This window comes from Achroia grisella, unplaced genomic scaffold, assembly GCF_030625045.1.
Source record: "Achroia grisella isolate CSIRO2021 unplaced genomic scaffold, CSIRO_AGI_Agris_v1 utg516, whole genome shotgun sequence".
Classification (NCBI taxonomy): Eukaryota; Metazoa; Arthropoda; class Insecta; order Lepidoptera; family Pyralidae; genus Achroia; species Achroia grisella.
Window position 1 is genome coordinate 1,749,356 of NW_026712909.1, and position 21,869 is coordinate 1,771,224.

Here is a 21,869-nt window from a genome sequence, read left to right on the forward strand (position 1 = left end):
TTCACATTTTATTATTTACATTTTTTAAAGAATGTTGTGGTGTGGCACTATCCGAAATTAAATTATTCACCCATTTTTGTAGGTTATCCAGAAATAATGTGTGGGTGTTTATTTAAAAAGCATTAACACAAAATTAATAAAGTATAGGTATTAATAAATATATGGTTGTTGTATCAAAATAGAGTTTTCTTATTTTTCACTAAAATAAAAACTAACTGTCTTTTTTATAAAATAAATGACCTTTTCATTGTGCCATATATTATGGAACTATTTAAATTATTTAGCTGATTGTAAGAAACAAAATGTTGGTTTGTAGATTAATACTGTAAAATTATTATTTGTACTGAAACGATAAAAATATATTTTTGTGCTGCGACAAAAACTAATATTATAAATGAGAAAGTAACTCTGTCTGTCTGTCTGTCTCGCTTTTACGCCAAAACTACTGAACCGATTTGAATGAAATTTGGTATACAGATAGTCTAGACCCTGAGAACGGACATAGGCTACTTTTTAATGCGAAAAAAGGGTTGTAAGGGGTTAAAAGGGGGGATGAAATATTGTATGGAAGAATCGTCATTTTTGAAGCTAGAAGCTTGAAACTTATTTTTGAGGCTGTTGATTAAATATAAATACATATGACATTCATTGTTTGTAAAAAAAATACCCTTAAGGGGGTAAAATAAAATAGGGGATGCAAGTTTTTATGTAAAATCGTCATTTTTGTAGCTAGAAGCTTGAAACTTATTTTTGAGGCTGTTGATTAAATATAAATACATATGACATTCATTGTTTGTAAAAAAATTACCCTTAAGGGGGTAAAATAAAATAGGGGATGCAAGTTTTTATGTAAACACGTCATTTTTGAAGCTAGAAGCTTGAATCTTATTGTTGAGACTGTTGATTAAATATAAATACATATGACATTCATTGTTTGTAAAAATACCCTTAAGGGGGTAAAATAAAATAGGGGATACAAGTTTTTATGTAAAATCGACATTTTTGTAGCTAGAAGCTTGAAACTTATTTTTGAGGCTGTTGATTAAATATAAATACATATGACATTCATTGTTTGTAAAAAAATTACCCTTAAGGGGGTAAAATAAAATTGGGGATGCAAGTTTTTATGTAAACACGTCATTTTTGAAGCTAGAAGCTTGAATCTTATTGTTGAGACTGTTGATTAAATATAAATACATATGACATTCATTGTTTGTAAAAAAAAATACCCTTAAGGGGGTAAAATAAAATAGGGGATGCAAGTTTTTATGTAAAATCGTCATTTTTGTAGCTAGAAGCTTGAAACTTATTTTTGAGGCTGTTGATTAAATATAAATACATATGACATTCATTGTTTGTAAAAAAATTACCCTTAAGGGGGTAAAATAAAATTGGGGATGCAAGTTTTTATGTAAACACGTCATTTTTGAAGCTAGAAGCTTGAATCTTATTGTTGAGACTGTTGATTAAATATAAATACATATGACATTCATTGTTTGTAAAAAAATTACCCTTAAGGGGGTAAAATAAAATAGAGGATGCAAGTTTTTATGTAAAATCGTCATTTTTGAAGCTAGAAGCTTGAAACTTATTTTTGAGGCTGTTGATTAAATATAAATACACATGACATTCATTGTTTGTAAAAAAATTACCCTTAAGGGGGTAAAATAAAATAGGGGATGATAGTTATTATGTATATTCGTAATTTTTTAAACTAGAACGATGAAACTATTTTCATTGGTTCTTTTGGGGTAGATTTTTAAATACCCCACTAATGTTATAACTGTGAAAGTAACTCTGTTTGTCTTTCTGTCAGTCTTACGCTCCAAAACAAAATAAAAATTTAAATGAAATTTGGTACACAGTTAGTTTACACCCGGACAAAGAATATAGGGTACTTTTGAATGTGAAAAAAGGATTGTAAGGGGGTTGCAATGGTACGCTGTATGGAAGAATCGTCATTTTTTTAAACTAGAAGTTTGAGACTCATTTTTAGGATGTTGTTTAAATATCCATAAATATGACATTCAATGTTTGTAAAATTTTTATTCTTAGGGGGAGGGGGGTAGTAAATTAAAATAGGGAATGAAAGATATTGTGGAAATTTTCTGTTTGTGTGGTTGTGGAAGTTAGAACGATTAAACTTTTTTCTTTGTCTTTTTAGAGTTAGGTTATTAAATACCTTACTGATATTATAAATGTGAAAGTAACTTTGTCTGTTTGTCTCGCTTACACGCCAAAAATACTGAACCGATTTAAATTGAAATTTGAAACAGACATAGATAGACTAGATCCTGAGAAACGACATAGGTTACTTTTTAATGTGAAAAAGGGTTGCAAGAGGATTGAAAGGTTATATAGAGTATAGTTTTTTGTTATAGTAGTGAATCTAAATTTATTGAACAACTTAATAAAATTCAAAACATGAATATGCGATTAATTCTAGGAGCTATGAAAACATCTCCAATAAATTCTATGCAAGTTGAATGCAATCTACCACCATTGATACATCGGTTAGAATTTTTAAAATTAATATTTTGCTTAAACTTATTCCAAAGACAGATAATTCACTGTTTCGTAAAATTTTAGATCCTCTTCATTCAGACTGTTTTCTCTGTAAAAATCTTTTACAAACTTTTACCAATCTTCTTCTTTATCTTGCTATAATTTTTTTTACGAGAATATTTTCTTATATATCCCAATAATAATAAATAAAAACCTTTCATCTAAAAATGAAGTTTATGAATACCTATCACAATGGAACGACTATAGTCAGATATATACAGATGGAGCAAAAAATAATCATAGTTTTTCTATGGCTATTTACGATGCTTCGAAAAAAACTGCTTCCGGTTTAAAATTGGACAAGAACGCTAGTATATTTACTGCAGAGGCATATGCAATTTTAATGGCTCTTGAATATATTGAAACAAATAATAATAACAATAAATGGATTATCATATCTGACAGCATGAGTGTACTTTTGGCAATATCGAATGTTCCACTTAATTCTAAGAACTCCTTTATAACATACTAGCTGTACCCGCGACTTCGTCCGCGTAAATAATGAAAAAATATTTAACTCAATTAACACAATATAAGTCAAATAAATAAGTTTCATCGTTTTAGCTTCAAAAATGAGAAAAAGTAAAAATAAATATTGAATCAATAGGCTAAAAAATAAATTTCAGGCTTCTAGCTTTAAACATGACGATACATCTATATAACCTTTCAATCCTCTTGCAACCCTTTTTCACATTAAAAAGTAACCTATGTCGTTTCTCAGGATCTAGTCTATCTATGTCTGTTTCAAATTTCAATTTAAATCGGTTCAGTATTTTTGGCGTGTAAGCGAGACAAACAGACAAAGTTACTTTCACATTTATAATATCAGTAAGGTATTTAATAACCTAACTCTAAAAAGACAAAGAAAAAAGTTTAATCGTTCTAACTTCCACAACCACACAAACAGAAAATTTCCACAATATCTTTCATTCCCTATTTTATTTTACTACCCCCCCTCCCCCTAAGAGTAAAAATTTTACAAACATTGAATGTCATATTTATGGATATTTAAACAACATCCTAAAAATGAGTCTCAAACTTCTAGTTTAAAAAAATGACGATTCTTCCATACAGCGTACCATTGCAACCCCCTTACAATCCTTTTTTCACATTCAAAAGTACCCTATATTCTTTGTCCGGGTGTAAACTAACTGTGTACCAAATTTCATTTAAATTTTTATTTTGTTTTGGAGCGTAAGACTGACAGAAAGACAAACAGAGTTACTTTCACAGTTATAACATTAGTGGGGTATTTAAAAATCTACCCCAAAAGAACCAATGAAAATAGTTTCATCGTTCTAGTTTAAAAAATTACGAATATACATAATAACTATCATCCCCTATTTTATTTTACCCCCTTAAGGGTAATTTTTTTACAAACAATGAATGTCATGTGTATTTATATTTAATCAACAGCCTCAAAAATAAGTTTCAAGCTTCTAGCTTCAAAAATGACGATTTTACATAAAAACTTGCATCCTCTATTTTATTTTACCCCTTAAGGGTATTTTTTTACAAACAATGAATGTCATATGTATTTATATTTAATCAACAGTCTCAACAATAAGATTCAAGCTTCTAGCTTCAAAAATGACGTGTTTACATAAAAACTTGCATCCCCTGTTTTATTTTACCCCCTTAAGGGTAATTTTTTTACAAACAATGAATGTCATATGTATTTATATTTAATCAACAGCCTCAAAAATAAGTTTCAAGCTTCTAGCTACAAAAATGACGATTTTACATAAAAACTTGCATCCCCTATTTTATTTTACCCCCTTAAGGGTATTTTTTTTTACAAACAATGAATGTCATATGTATTTATATTTAATCAACAGTCTCAACAATAAGATTCAAGCTTCTAGCTTCAAAAATGACGATTCTTCCATACAATCTTTCATCCCCCCTTTTAACCCCTTACAACCCTTTTTTCGCATTAAAAAGTAGCCTATGTCCGTTCTCAGGGTCTAGACTATCTGTATACCAAATTTCATTCAAATCGGTTCAGTAGTTTTGGCGTGAAAGCGAGACAGACAGACAGAGTTACTTTCACATTTATAATATTAGTTTTTGTCGCAGCACAAAAATATATTTTTATCGTTTCCATACAAATAATAATTTTACAGTATTAATCTACAAACCAACATTTTGTTTCTTACAATCAGCTAAATAATTTAAATAGTTCCATAATATATGGCACAATGAAAAGGTCATTTATTTTATAAAAAAGACAGTTAGTTTTTATTTTAGTGAAAAATAAGAAAACTCTATTTTGATACAACAACCATATATTTATTAATACCTATACTTTATTAATTTTGTGTTAATGCTTTTTAAATAAACACCCACACATTATTTCTGGATAACCTACAAAAATGGGTGAATAATTTAATTTCGGATAGTGCCACACCACAACATTCTTTAAAAAATGTAAATAATAGAATGTGAAGAAATTGTGATTGTTATTAAGTTTTTTTTTTAAGTTTGTCAGAACAGGGAAACAACATTTGACATTTATTATTATTTAACATTGGACATTGACTTTAATTTTTGTAATTTATATTGTAAAACTTTAAGTTGGGCTAAACTGGGCTTGTATCCAGAGCCGTAAAACAAATTAATAAAAAAAATCGCCAAATTTGTCTCGCAATCGGCCAATTTCAGGTTTTAAGAAAAAACACATACACTCGATATACGATTTTATCAAAAAAAAGTGTCAAAAAACAATATTTTCACTAAACGTCAACGTCATGTTTCCGGCAAGATCTTTCGTTTTACATTATGTTATCTGTGGTTTTGTTCTCTGTGATGGATACCTTATTGGCGTAAACGCACGCGATGTGTTGATTGGTTGTGAGCTAGTGAAATGAAAAGATGGCGAATGGCGCAAACGCACGCGATGTGTTGATTGGTTGTTAGCAAGTGAAATGAAAAGATGACGAATAAGGATTCAACCGCATAAAGATAACCTTGTATTTCCATTTTGAACCCCTTACAACCCTTTTTACGCATTAAAAAGTAGCCTATGTCCTTCCTCTGCGTCTAGACTATCTGCGTACTAAATTTCATTTAAATCGGTTCAGTAGTTTTGGCGTGAAAGCGAGACAGACAGACAGACAGACAGACAGACAGACAGACAGAGTTACTTTCGCATTTATAATATTAGTAAGGATAAAATTAGACAGAAAATTTACATTCTGAAGCTATTTTTTTCTATGAATATCCTTTTTTATTGGCCTCGATCACATATTGGAGTAAAAGGAAATGAAAAAGCCGATGAATTAGCTAAACTTATAATTTCATGTAATGTTCACAATGAAGAAAAAAACTACCATTGCCATGCTTAGACTTAGTTGTACCTTTTAAATATATAAGGAGTAAATGGAAACAAGAATGGGAATTGACTCTACAACATAAAGGAAAATGGTATGGAAATACAGAATATTCCGCGTACTCTCCAAGAAATATTAAGAAATTCAAGAACATTTTTTACACTGTATGAATACATAACTTCAACAATTCAAGATATTTAAAAACAAATATATATAAGAATATCAAGAAATTCAAACAATATGAAGACATGGCTGTATGGGCGCAGTTCCCTTAGCCTTTCCTATAAAGGATAAACAGAACCAAAAAAAAAGCGTCTTTATTGTGATCAAAAAATACAGTTCAGTCAATATTGCAAAGAGGTTTTTATATATTTATATTTCATGTATATGACTCAAATTTTACAAATTTATTAATCCTACATTTCTTATGTATATAAATGAAGTAGAAAGAAAAAGAAAAATCTATTGTAATTAAGTCTATCGTAATAAACAAAAATCCCGAAAATAAGACCAAACATGTATGTACGTTAAATTTCTTCGTGGGCGTAAATAGCCATGTAGCTACCATTGTAACACCGTCAATAGTTTATTTATGAGATCAAAGTTAAATACACGATTTATATGTAATTTAAATAATTTTCTATAGTGATAAAATGAATTTTTATAAATTATAACATACAGCTACTACTTTTGTAGTAGGTACCTACACAAAAAAATGTCTTAATATAAAAAGTATCTAGTAGAAAAATTTCAAAAATTAAATTACCTCGTAGATTAATATAATACAGGTTTTTAGACAAAAAGTTATTTTATTTTTCAACGTAGTCTCCTTTGAGCTCACACTTAGCCCAACGTTTGGAAATATGATTTGTCGATGTTTTCGAAATTCAGCATTTGTTTGTGAATGACTTCGTCGTTGGAGGCAAATCACTTTCTGCCGAGCCGTTTCTTCATATTTGACAACAAACAAGAAATAGTCATACGTGGATCGAAAGAATAGGCCGGATGAAGGAGCAATTCGTAGCCCAATTCATGGATTTTTGGCTAGATGAATGCACGGGGCATTGTCCTGGTGCAAAAGGACTTTTTTATTGGCCAAGTGTGGTCGCTTTTTTTTCAATGCCTTATTGAATCAACCCAATAAGTTGTTGTAATATTCGCCATTGATTATTTTTCCTTTGTCAATGTGGATAATACCGCGTGCATCCCAAAAAACAGTCGCCATTACTTTATTGGCTGCCTAACCCCACCTTTGCCTTCTTTGGCACTGATTCACCCCGAGAAACCCACTGTTTTGACTGCTGTTTGGTATCCGGTGGATTCACGTTTCGTCCTCGGTTACGAAACGGCGCTAAAACTCGTCCATATCGAACAACAACGATTGAACAATGCCAAACACTCCTGCGAAATTGTCACACGGTTGAGTTTGTGGTCGATTGTGAGTAAATGCGGCACCCATCTTGCGGAAAGCTTTCTCCTACTAATGATTATTATGATATATATATCATTATATAAGCTACCCTTATAATGATTAGTCAAAATTGAAACCACTGAGCCATGTGAGATGCCTATGGTTTTCACAATCTCTGTCACTTTTAATTGCCGATCAGCTAAAACCATATCGTGGATTTTTTCAATTGTTTCGGATGTAGAGACCTCAACTAGGCGTCCGGAACCTTCGACGTCTTCCAACCTTGTACGGCTACATCTAAATACAATAAACCACTTTTTTGGAATGGATGGTGCGGAGTCCCCATAATATTTATCAAGGTTAGCCTTGGTTTGCGTAATGTATTTTTTTCGTAAAAAATAATGCTTAATGAGCACACGAAATTCAGTTTCTTCCATTTTCTTCTCTGTCAACACGGTAATCTGATATTAACGGCTGTCAAAAACGAACTAAATGTCGCAGCTCGTTCAATTTTTGACAAGAGTCAACTGAGAGATGACTGTTAACAAGAGCAGTGTTGCCATTACAATTAAGAGGCGGGAAATTCAAAAAGTCACGGGCTTATTAACCCGCCCTACTACTATCACGCAAAATATCTACTTATGTTATGTTCAAGCTAAAATAATAGGTACAATGTAGCTCTAAACTTATTAAGTGACAACAAGTTAAAAAACACAATTTTACGAACGCATTAAGTAAATAATTACAGATACAACTCAAATAAAACAAGTGAACAAAGTATTGACACGTCTATAAATTGTATAGTACGTTTACCTACATATTTAATATTTATACATGAACGTATAGTATAGACATACCTATATTATTGTTATCTAATTATGCCCACATTATTAATATCATCAACAGGTGTATTGGAAATCCTAAAGTTTTATTGGATCAAGATCTTTTAATTGAATATTGAAGTTTCTTAATGTTTCAGTTCCTGTGAATACCTACTTAACTAATTGAAAAAGTATTCTTCTATGCAGAAAATTATATTTTGTTTTGATTAAACGAATATTTACATCATTATTACCGCAGAACATATCGCTTACCATATAAGTACTCTACATAAAACTTGAATTAGGAGTCTGCTTTTTTTCAGCGTAGTTATAATTAATCATTATTATTATGTATTATTAAATTCCATTAAGCAACAATGATGCACATTTATTTTAATGTTAATATTATCTTCTCGTACAGATTACAGTACAATCGAACGATAACGAAAAGTTCGTATTTTGTGGTATTGATCAGAATAATAATTGCAGTGAGGATGGCAATAGGTCTAATTACCGATAATTAAAGTATAACGAAACAAACATATAAAAAAACTCATTTAATAAATATCCTTTAAAGCGAGCTTTTATAGATGTTCAGTAATATATTCATCTTTTTGAAATTTTAATTTGATGACCCTCCGTGGGAAAGAGCAACATTTCCATTTTAAGTCCTTCAATTGGTTGCGCTTCGATATGGTATGATCTCATAACACTCGATAATATGCTCTTTATAATCATCATGCCGAAATTTCGCCCTGAAAATAAATTTTAGTTATAGCCACTATGAAAAATATGAGTAAGTCTAACATTGTTTGATTACAACGAATTACACAATAACTTTATTGAAATAATAGCACGCTTCTAAATTTAGCATATTGAGACTTCGTACAAAGTCATTTAAGTGGGAACCTCAATCTCATCTATTTCTTTCTGCATGCCTGTTGCAGGAAGTTATGTTCCGGTCTAAGAATATTTATTATTTACCTTTTTATAGACAGTGAAATTAGTGGATACTTATAGAACAATAAGACACAAGTCAAGTAGTAGGTACCACGAGGAATAGGTACCATGGACGTGAAAATCTATTTTTAATTTCCTGTTCGTCATGTCTGTAGGTAATGGTTATTAAACTTACTCTATTTTATATGGAGTTTTCAGTTTGCCATTGCATTCACATAAAAAATATAGTATTCGCATTATTATATTTTTACTTGTGATGATACAAATATAATGTATACTGTACTATACTGTTTATGTCTTCATACAATAAGTAAATAGGTAGTATAAGTTTATATAATTAGTAGGGGAATATGTTTACTACCTATACAGTTTCTTGTTCCGTAACTAAATGGTACAAATGCAGCGGGATGGCGCCCAACTGATCGTTCTGGGAGAAAACGATCAGGGTCGAACTCGTTAGCTGTAGGCCCCCATATCGCTTCTGATCGGTGCATAGCGAAAGCAGCAACCACTGCTCCCGTGCCAGCCGGCAATGTTGCACCACAACCCGCTATGTAAACATTATAAAAATCGTTTCATTTTCAGTTACTATTTAAGTATTGTATATGGATGTTCCAAGTAGGTAGCTATTAGATTCCGTAAAAGTGCTAAAACCTGCAATCGTGATAATATTAGTATGCGCTCAACACGACAATAGAAAGAAAAACTACAAGTTTTGTTTTAACGTACTATATCATTATAATGTATTTTTTCTCCTATATTTTTTATCATTCAGTTGATAGACGAACATACTTTTAATTGTTTCAAATATTTTGAAAGTTTATAGTAAAGTACTAATTTAATAAAATTAACTAAATCCTCATAAACATTCTCAGACTATGCCCCAAGAAAACTGACGAGATATACTTCTGATGAAATACATCCGTCTTACAGAAAACCATGTATAAATTGCACTATTTAGTACAGCTACGTTATTCGATAGTATTTTTATAGCGAATATTGGGAATGATTTTAAGTGACGACGTAAATTTTCAATCACTTTTTTGTATAATTAAATCAGTTAATATTAGTATAAAAACAAAGAAATTAATAGTACTAAAAATTAAGGTGTTATACCAGTAACAACCTGGATCAAATCCCCCGCATGACATGGTTTGCCTGTGATAAATGTGAGATTCGAATCAGTACACAAAGGCGGTCAAAGATACATTATACGGAAGATGTGACCTTGACTTGTGATCACATCTAAGCAAATGTGTTTGCTAACATACGTAGTAATCACTTAAGCATACACGTACTATATCTTGATTGGATTATTCCAACAATCTTTGACAACAACTTTACGGTAAACCAAAATGAAATTAGTGTCGATCAAAAAGACAGCACACAACGACAAGTTGAACAACGAAATGATATTCAATATAAATGATATATAATAAATGATATATATTCAAGAGTTCCGACATTCTTTATCAAAAATTTAAGCTTCTTTAGTACAAAAAATATATTTCAATTTAAATTATTGACGCTAATATACAGGGGTAATGGTCGAAATTAAAAAAATCATTATACAATTAAACAACTGTCCAGGAAAATTCAATCTAAATTTGAAATGCCTAATATTGAAATAATATGTGCATTGGTTTGGGTATAACAAGCTGAAACCCATTAATAATATTCAGAATTGTGCTCTTTGAGGAACTGTTTTCAATGTATGAGAATATTGCTGAATGTTTCATACAAAATTAATCAAGTGACAACATATATTTCAATCCATACTTATAGAGATTCTTCAAGACATGCAGTACAATTAAATGAATACGAATTTCGGCATTTTTATACACATAAATAAAGTATAATTATACTTAAACAGATCAATTATAATTATACTTTATTTGCGTCTAATTATTTTATGAGTCTAATACGCTTAAAATAATTAGACGTACATTAGGTACCCAGGTTACCTCGTTATAACAATCTTTTGTAGGCGATGCCAATATTTAACAATGAATAATGTATGCCTAATAATTTGTGGTATTAGTATGTAATATATAAAATAGTATGCAAACTTACGAAGATGTATATTCTCATGTACATTTCTAGCAATTAAAGGAACAACAGTGTAGAGCCTCATGCTCTCCTTCACAACACGTTCCAAGAAGTGCATTCTTTGGAGATCTCCTTTGTTTACTCCTCGTTTTGATTTATCAAAGATTTCTTCCTGTCTGAGTAATAATAGATAATAAGTAATAATAATAATAAATATAGAGATGCTTAATAATGCTTACATTAAATAATTTCATCAATTATCAAACATGGTTTAAAAAAATTTACAATTTCGATGACTCTACATCTCTAGTAAGGTGATTGTGACTTATGATGTGAACGAGAATTTATACATTACGTACTAGTATTATATAGGAGTATTACATCTTAATTAAAAATAAAATTATTTACCATAAAAATCGGCAAAATTATGATCGCTAAATAATCATCAAAATTTTTAAAGAACTGAGTCTAACATAACATAAACAATAACTTAAACAGTCGCGTGAATAACTTTACTCACTCCTGTAATACTCTCTGTTGTGCATCTTGATGGACGCCTAACAACACCAAAGTATACGCGATGACCAACGCCGTAGTATCGTTCCCGGCAATGGTAATGGAATCTATGTGTTCGCGAAGTTCTTCATTACTAAAGTCTATCTCTCTTCCAAACAGCAAGTCCAGAACAGCGTCTAATTGACCTTTTAACACAATTTTTATCAAATATTCAATTTACGAACAAAATAATCTATTAATATTTAAAAATAATTATTCTTTTTTACTATACAAGGCAAATAAATGCATATTCTATAATCATATATCTATCTATATCAAATATATCTATAATCAAAGAAATAATAAGGTATATGTAATTTTTCAGTCTTACTGATAATAAACTTTTGGAAGTAAAGGGAGGGGACGCCCTAAGAAAAGATGGATGGATTGTGTGAAAGATGATATGACTAAAAGAAGAGTATGTTTAGATATGACGACCGATAGAGAGCAGTGGAAGAGAATGACATACTGCGCCGGCCCCAAATAATGGGATAAAGGCAAGGCAATGATGACAGATAATAAACTTTTCTGAAAACTGAAATCAATCTGTATAATCTTTTGGTATCATATGTAATCTAGATAATACCAGAGCTTTTTCTAGGGCAATTATATGTATAATAACATAGATTTCCGTATTATCAAACTTATAGCAGTTAACTAGAGTTATTTCTTTGGTAGACAGAAAATATGATAAATAAAATATCGAAGGAGAGTCATAGCTTATAACCATAGTAAATAGCCGCTATGCTATACTTACTACGTCTTTTATGCCATTTGCAAGTTGTAAGTTGTAGGAAGTTCAAAGGAACTTCCTACAACTTACAACAAACTACTCATAAACCATCTTAGTATGCCTGCTCTTCAAAAATAGAATGAAAGAGTTGTAAAATTGTATACAAGGTAATGCAATTAGATTTTAATAAAAAAATAAAATAAGACCGAAGAGTAAAAGTACTCAAAGTAGAAGTTCAATATCAACCCTACGATTAGCATAAGCATTTAACCATCTTTTGGAGAGCCTAGCCCTACAAACCGAGGGCAGCTTAATTGTAAACCTACGTATACATCCGTATAGGTAAACAGAAACAAGATGTTTGCGTCATCTTCATATTTATCTACTCCACGGCTACTATTAACATAGAATACACGAGTTCGGAAGTCTACTTTATTATTTGGCGTCAATGTTTTATTTGAATAACTACAGTGTGAGGATTTTTTTGTAACAAGTCCCATACAATCTAACTTATTTCACGTCCAAGCACAGGTTACTAATATAACCTCAGAACAATTCGTCATTCAAAAATTTACAAAATAAAGAGATCATATCCTTACTTTAGCGCTTCTGTGAACTAAGGTTATCATTGTATCTAATATCAAATATGTACCAAGCTCATTATCAATAATATGTGAGCATTACTAATTCATTACATCAGGTATACGTAGGTGTACACTAGTACCTCTACGGCGAATCACGTACAGTACCTGCTTATATTCACTGATATTTATAAACATTTCTTGCAGTATATTTAATTTTTTTGATGAATAATCATGGAATGGTTCTCCAGCTTCCCCTTTAGTGCAGGCTGGTATGGTATGGTATGACAGGCTGGTTAGTATACGCTGATGCAAGGATGCTGCGATGTCTTCACCACGAATTAATCATGACGTTAAAACAGTGTAACCAGATATATTCGTAATGTAGCCACTAGTCATAACTACGAACAACCCTATTCTAACGCCCCCCTCCCCCCCCATCACCGGCTCTTTTTGCAATATCTTAAAATGTGTTTATTTACAGTATAGAAGGAATATATGCTTCTTCTATACATGTACCTAATAAAATAAAAAGTTATAATTACGAACAACCTCATTCCACCCCTTCTCCTTCACTTTCTCTTTTAAAAAGTAATATAAATTATACCTGGCGTCTGTTCTCCATTTTTATTGTCCCTTTTATTTTCATAGTCGAAACGTTTTTTTTGGACAACCTGAAACAAGTATGTGATAGTTTAAAGTTTTAAGTAGTTAAATGGGGAGTTAGTATTAATAATACTAATAACCTTGGACAATTCATACTACGCAATCTAATCATAAGCTACTTACTACAACTGATATTAATATTTAAACACGTTTTTTTAAATGTACACAGAAAACACGCAAACAAGTACAATCATACTTACAAATACAAATATAATATTTATACCGTTCGAGGTATCCAACCTGCGATCATCGCAAGTAAGGCGGTGTGCTCAACCGCTAGATCACTAGTGCTGTCAAACTACGTATTATGTACACTTATGATGCATTATTTACTATTCTTTATTTGATTCTAATTATCAATCACTTCCAATACAAATTCTTACATCAATTTTACACTTGTATTGATACTTCTATGGATGTTTTCGAAATTTTAACTAAACACCGTCTAATTAATTGACTACTATTGACTTAATAAAATATTGCTAGTTAAAAAAGTCATATTTAGAGCAACAAAACAAGAGTTTCTTCTTCTATAACCCGATTTTAAATTAGTGGTATATTTGATAATTTATTTATAGTTGACACATTTTTAAGTACATGTGTATACAAATATCATAGAGGTATTATGTATGTAGCTCTTAATGCGTTAGTACACAGTATCTCAATGACATAACACTTAGTTTACGAAGTAACTATTATATCAATCTATGGTTATAAATCTACACAAGGTGATATTCGTAGTATCCTTATGATAACGTCATATAAGTAGGTACCTACCTACCTACTTATCCAATTTCAATACTATAGTGTACCAATTTCTATTGATAATTATATATAGAATTTTACAGTTATGAGCATATTATTACTCATATGGGTACATATTAATTTGGAAATGTTACTATCCTGTCAATTGTGCAGATACTGAATGTAAATGTCATTATTGCAAATTATTAAAGTAATTTTAAGAATAAGGAAAACCCAAGAAAATTACATTTAGGATATATTGATTAAAGAATGATGTACTTATAAGTAAATATAACTTTTATTACTGTGCTTAGGTTATGTACGCAATTAGTTGCGTAATGACAAAACGCACCTAATGATGTTTTAAACAAATAAGCGATAAATGCGTCCCTACCTCGTCCGTGAACTTGTGCGTGAGGTCAATATTTTCTTTCTGTTGTTTGGCATATGAGGTGAGATTGAAAAGACAATCAGGTTGTAGCCACACTTTAAATAGCCTCATATTCATAATTGTTATGACCGTTTCTCTCGCTTGCAAATATGGTGTATCTGGTTTGTGTTGTACGTCCATGCGCTCACCCATGGCTGTCTCTGTCGGAAATTATAGTTTGTTATTAAATAGTAAATAAATATTTACAACGGTATATTATGATTCACAAATGTACACTTTAAATCCAATATAGTCATACAAAACCCTACTGGTGACTAAAATAGAAAATATGGAATAAAAACAGGAGTAAATTGTACCGCCTGATAAATTATCTACAAAATCTGTACTGAATTGACGAAGATATTGAGCAACTTGCAGGGAAAATACAATTAATTAGACGCGTTTTTTATGTAATTATAAACATGTGAACTATGTCTATAGCCCTTTTTAAAACTTTTTATTTCATTGCAACTATATGGTATAGCAATTACAAGTTTAATTGACCACTTGTAATAATTTGGAATGGAGTTTGAATATTGGTGTGTTGATGAATTGAGTTGCCATTGTAGTTACATATGTAGGTAGGCAGTCTGAATAGATAGTTACCGTGCTATAAAAATGAATATAGATGTAATATAAGCGCGGGGAAGAGACCCAGCGCTTACATCTATATTCATTTTTAATAGCCGTAGACATACTCGTATTTAAATACACAAGCAATGTATGTTGAGCGAATGTTTTAACGCTATATGATATAGCAAAGGTATAATGAAACTTCATAAAAAATATATGTAAATAATACCAAACACAATGTCCAAAGTACACGCAGTGATGTATTTCAAGACGTCGAAATCTTCTCTATCCACTTTTTCTTCAAGTCTTTCTAGCAAAACGTTAGCTTGGTCACTGACGACATTCAAATATTCTTCTATTATTTTATTTCTAAATATTGGCAACAAAACTTTTCTGTGCATTTTCCACAGACCCACTGTAAAAACAATTATAAATAGGTACCTAGGTACTATAATATTGAATCATCAATATAATCAAATAGTAGTGTCATCAAATAGATAAATATAATGTATTATTTAGCGTTTGCTCTTTATTGGTAATATCCTAATGTTTGTTTCAAATATTTCTTGTTTGCATTTTTTATAAAATATATCGTTACATTTCGCTTTGAATCTATATAGGCTATGTTATACATATATTGCTCAACCAGTTTGTATCATAAAAGCTTCACTGCAGATTGAGTTAATATTTTGTGATGTACGTACTTATAATTAAGTTTACGCAGTAGAACAATTTGTTAAATTAATAATAAATTAAATAACTATAGATTATTTATGCCGGAACCACAATTAATTTATACCCAGTGTACAACACTGGATATATATTAATTGTGATTCCGTGGAATGGTCGAGAAGTGAAAAAAAAACATTAAATCATATTAATCATCATCATCAATCAGTATTTATGATTTTTATTTTGTTCCAATATTCCATACGTGACGTTCTATTTTCAGATTGTATATCTAATTTTATTTTTAAATAAATTATAAGGCCATATGCGGTCGGAAACAGATATTTAACTGTTTATTGTGTAATTGGTATTATATACGTCTTATAGACGATATAAATAATTAAGAATTAGTACAATAATGAATTACGTACATGACGATAATATAATTTCTAATATAACCAGTCTGAAGTACCCATAAGTTTATCTACACCATAACATTTATATGTAGGTATGTCTTAGTATGTCACCTCTTAATAAAATATCAGACAACTATTTCTAAAACAAATAAGTATCTAGTTACTTATTTGTTTTATCTCATTATGGTTTCTGATATATGGACGACGAATACATAATTCATGGTGTATTTGTTTCATAATTTGCTAATAAGTTATTATGTTTAAACATACATTTATTTACATTTTAATACTAAGCACTACTCTGGTAGTCTGTATACTACAAATATTTACTACTTATCCTACATGAAAACACATTGAGAAGAGGAATAATTGGAATGGCAAATAACTTAGCGGCCCACCTGATGGTAAGTGGTAACTGTCTCCTATGCATAAACGATATCACGTTATCATGTGATGATATTACCCATGTGTTACCATTCAGGAGGACTAAGACATTATGCACTCATAACAAATTTGTTGAAGGCAGAAATAAGTGAAATTGAAAACCCACGCAGACGATGCAAATCATTAGACTTGATAATTTTAATGTATAACATATAAATAAAATTGGAGTGTCTATTTGTAATATCGAAATAACCGTTTTTTACTACATATGCGTACATTGTCAAGGCAATTATCTAATACTACATGCATATAAATATAAACACAGTACATACACAAAATAACATTTTTTGTCTGTCTGTCTGTTTGTTCCGGCTAATCTCTGAAATGGCTAGGCCGATTTGGGAGCCTAAGTTATTAGGCTACTTTTATTTTAGAAAAATAAAGTGAAATTCTACGCGGACGTAGTCGCGGAAACAGCTCTTGTAATGTTAATAAAAATGTAATAATAATTTACAATAAATATAATACTGACCACTCTATATACTCTACCTATTATATATATGTATTCAACTGTATTATCCGCTATAGGCAGCAGGCAGTATAATGATGTATAACTACTTGAAGGCCTTTAAGGTATATTATCGGAGGATGGATCATTTCAAATTTACTTAACAAATATTTACCTTCGGTATTTTTGCAGTAGGTACTTTTCTATTCGCGTCTTGTCATAAAATGTCTTTAGTTTTAACAGAAACGAAAAATCTATTAAAAGATATAAGTTTCATTGTAAATTTTCTCTGAATTACATACAAATTTGTACATAATCGTGACCGGGCGCGAGTCTACCGCGTCTCTCGGTCATCCGAGTAAGTACCTAATCTTACATTGTTTGTTAATGATGTGTCCATCACTATAAATTGACACAAAATTTTTTGGTATCGCTCAAATTGGAACTCATTTAATCAGGTCAGTCTCGGTCCAAATCAGGGTAGTAAACTACTAAACCATTGCATTCCCGAGAACTAAAGAACATTTCCTCATTTTGTATTCTGTATTTGATTTGTATAAACCGCGCAATAAAAATAACATTAAGTATAATATAATACACAAAATGTATAAAATATTGTATATTAGTATACTTTATGAATTTAACAGTTTAGCACTCACCTGGTGCAATAAAGAGGCCGTGCCCCAACCAAGGTCTCAGGAAACGGTATACAGTATCTTTGTCAAGGCAATTATCTAATACTACTTGTGCGTCTTCTGGATTAACGATAGCTGCAATTGAATATTATGATTATATTCATCATCATCATTTCAGTCATTCGCGATAGACTGTTTAAAAGCTACATCTGTCTATTTCAGCTGACAAATTGCTATACTGCAAACAGTTTGACAGCGATTGCATCGTATAACATATACTGTGGGTATCACACGGGGACGTGACATCCATGATCCTGTTCATGCACGGATTTGCCAATAAGTTCTACAATACGTTTGGCAGTTTGCGTATGGTATCGCCAGAGAAGAACTGCCATTTTCATCTTTCAGTCGTTCAAGCTACTTTTCATTATTAAATTAGAATGGCAAATAATATGATATCTCACCTGATCATAAATAAAAGTGATGACTAAGCTATCAGCCCATATAAATGACTAGCAACATAGACGACATAAAATACATTATAATTCCGTGGTACCACTAAATCTTGCCATTACTAGAGTTTAATGCCTCTGTACCACGTGATTTGAATCCTAGCTTAATATTAATTATATTAAATATTAATTAAATTAATATCCTGAGCACCACTTGCAAATCAAGCCGTTACTCTGACTAAACTTCTGTTGTTTCATGTTGCTGATTTTTCAATAATTACTGAAATATTTTAGGTTAAAAAATTAACAAATTGTAAAAAAGAGTTCTACTAAGTAAACTAAGTTTTTTTCTCTAAAGTAATGCTAGTGCGTCATTGAAATCTTATGTTTTAAGTATGTTAGCACAATAGCACGTCGTGCGTATTGTGTTAGTTCAAACACTTCAAATAGTAAGAAAGTCGTTTGATGTCAGTCATAATCACGCATCCATATACAATAGACAACAGTTCCTACTTTAGATCCAATATTGATTTATATACTAGCTATTGATTTAAATCAGCGTTAAAAATAATAATATACAAAAAATATACATATATTTTTACTTTAGGTACCACTATAGTTTTAATTGGTATAGTTTCATTTAATGTACATATAGGTATATCACAATTGTTTGAAATGAAATTGTGTTAATACTTTTTGTTTTAATTGACATTATTGTTTAATAAATAATAAAAAATAATTAGTTTTAATAATGTACTTTGTTTCGGAAAAGGTTTTATTTTCTAGACATTAAATTAATTAATTAAATATATAGGCAAAATAAAATTAACTCACCCACATACATTTTTGGACCAAGCCATATCTTGACACAACCTTTATGTGCCAATGCTATTTGAGCTATTTCATCAACGTTCTGAAACATTTCTGGAAACAAAATATTTTATTGTATTTTATAACAGAACGTGACTATTTTATACTCGTGTAGGTAATATTATAAAAAAATAGCACTTATTTAATTAGAAAGTACAAACCTAACACACAATAATTAAATACAAACAGACGTCATCATCATCATAGCGAATCTCTGCAACGAGCGGGGATCGAATACAAAATAATCAGAATATAGTAGGGCGTTAAACCACTACACTATCTAGGAACCATTACAATTTTAAATGTAAAAGTAATTATAAAAATATAGCAGATAGTATTTACTATATTAATGTTATATAACTTATTGTTCTATATTGAATATTTAATGACATTTTCTTTCTTAAATAATGAAATATCTTCTACTTATTAATTACGAAAGTATATTAATTAATTTTAAATAGCACATCACACATGAACTTAAAATAAATGGAAATATTATGATTTATGTATCAATGATGAAATATTAAGTAATATAAATGGAGATTAATTTAAAATTCCTTCATATTTATTCGTAGTTATAAAGTTCGCTTAAAAAATACGTACTCTCGCTATTTCCTGTAAAACGCATTGCACACCCGAGTAGAGGCAAAGACGGAGGCTCCGGTAGTGATGCGGTCAATTTGTTCATTCGCCAAGAGTACACGATCCAATATATCAAGTACGCACCAAATACAAAAACGAAAATAGCCGGGATAATCATTTTTTAACCTAAGTACAAATAAAATGATTGAGGATATTTCAACAATCGTAGGTACAACAGAGCATAATACTAATTAATATACTATAGTTAATCTATACTGCTAGATAGAGAAGGAAAGCGAATTTTGTTATGAGGAAAACAAACTCCGAACCACTGCACTGGTATGATCAATTCTTTCAATGTCCATTACTCAAGTAACATATTCCTTATATTATAAAACTCATAAAGTTAGGAACACCGGGTGAGCAAAGTTACTCACTAAACGATTACTTAACTGACAAGCATGCATGGTTGTTCATACACGAGATTTTCTTTAAATGTTAGACATAGACATCTACCTATAATGTAAGTAAACTAGTTTTAAAACTGGGTAGTATACTGAACTGGGTAGTAGGAGAAAGAACAATTATATAAAAAAGTTGAGATTCATAAGCGGCTATAATGTCCTATGAATAAATGATTTTATATTTAGAAGCCGAGATGAATTGTATTTTGACCTGACCAGCACTGCTACAGTTATATTTAAAAAAAAATTAACTGTAGCAGTGCTAGTCAAAGTAGACTATAAAAGGAATAACTAAGAACCTTGTTAACACTGTTTGTAATCAGAATAGCAGGACAGAATTTATGCATACAGTCAGAAATTCCGAGAGTTTTTATATATAGAGAGTAATTAGAAGTAAAAAGAACATTTTTATTATTATCTACCTTTTTAATAGATAATAGAAAAGGTTCAATGTAAAGAAAACGAAAGTTAAAAATATGCTAATTAAAGAATATAGTCAATATAGAATAATATAACTCAAATATTTCGGTGTAATAGATAGTCTTGTTATAATGAATAACTAATCGTTACTAACTTTATTTTACAATTGAAAATAGAAGTTTATGTTTTTATAATAGTAAAAGAAATATTATACATTAAGTTCCAGATTTATGATATTCATTTGGAACAATATTTATGCCATGAATGAATGTGAATGGAACCGCAGTAATTATAGTTGTATAATTAAATAGTAATAATAGTAGTGTTATTAGTTATAATAAAACAAGCATGTTTTGCGATTTCCTCATGCACTTCACAATTATGTATTACTTATGTTTTATGAAATAGTCTTTAGAAAAGACCTAAAAAGATCTTAATTATCTTTATATCTTCATAATTATATTATTAACCTTGCCTAATCAACATTTGTTTAAAATTGGAGTAAACCTTTAAAAAAACATCTCAATATGTTCAGAACTGAAGAAAAATACCGTTTGGAAACAAACAGTCAATGGCATTATTTATTAATGAAAAATCATGTATTTTATCTTGTTTCAAGTAGCCAGTATTCGGTAGAGCAGATAATAAGCAACAAAGAGATGGATAAATGTATAAATTATATTGCTTTTCACTTTTACAATAACTAAGAGATATAGATAACAATTTCGTTGGGGTCAATTTAAAAATAGACAGTAGTAGACAGTTTGAACTATATGTTGGATATATGAGGATTTCAAAAATATTAGGTATTAATTGTCCTTGCCCTTTTTCAGACATATTCCCAACGTTTGGGATAATGTCTGTAGTATATAATAATTATATTAGATAATAAAAGTGTAATACTTACTAAATTACAACAAAATTATTAAATCGGACAATTTGCACTTAGACTTTTATGGCTAAATTGATAAAAATGTCAAAATGCAGCAATATGATTTCAGGTATCAACTTGTAAGTTTGATGAATTAAATAAAACAGAAGAGTAATAG

At 30.2% G+C, this 21,869-nt stretch overlaps 1 protein-coding gene across 1 annotated transcript; it reads right to left on the minus strand.

Moving 5' to 3' along the window:
* Positions 1-8,735: 8,735 nt before the first annotated feature.
* Positions 8,736-20,114, minus strand: LOC131847141 (cytochrome P450 4c3-like). The gene is made up of 10 exons (XM_059196610.1): positions 19,958-20,114; positions 19,319-19,408; positions 18,057-18,167; positions 15,650-15,835; positions 14,812-15,008; positions 13,615-13,681; positions 11,659-11,830; positions 11,163-11,314; positions 9,451-9,639; positions 8,736-8,884 (listed from the first exon to the last, which is right to left on the minus strand). The coding sequence occupies exons 1-10, from the start codon at positions 20,112-20,114 to the stop codon at positions 8,736-8,738; spliced, it is 1,470 nt and encodes a 489-aa protein (XP_059052593.1).
* Positions 20,115-21,869: the final 1,755 nt, after the last annotated feature.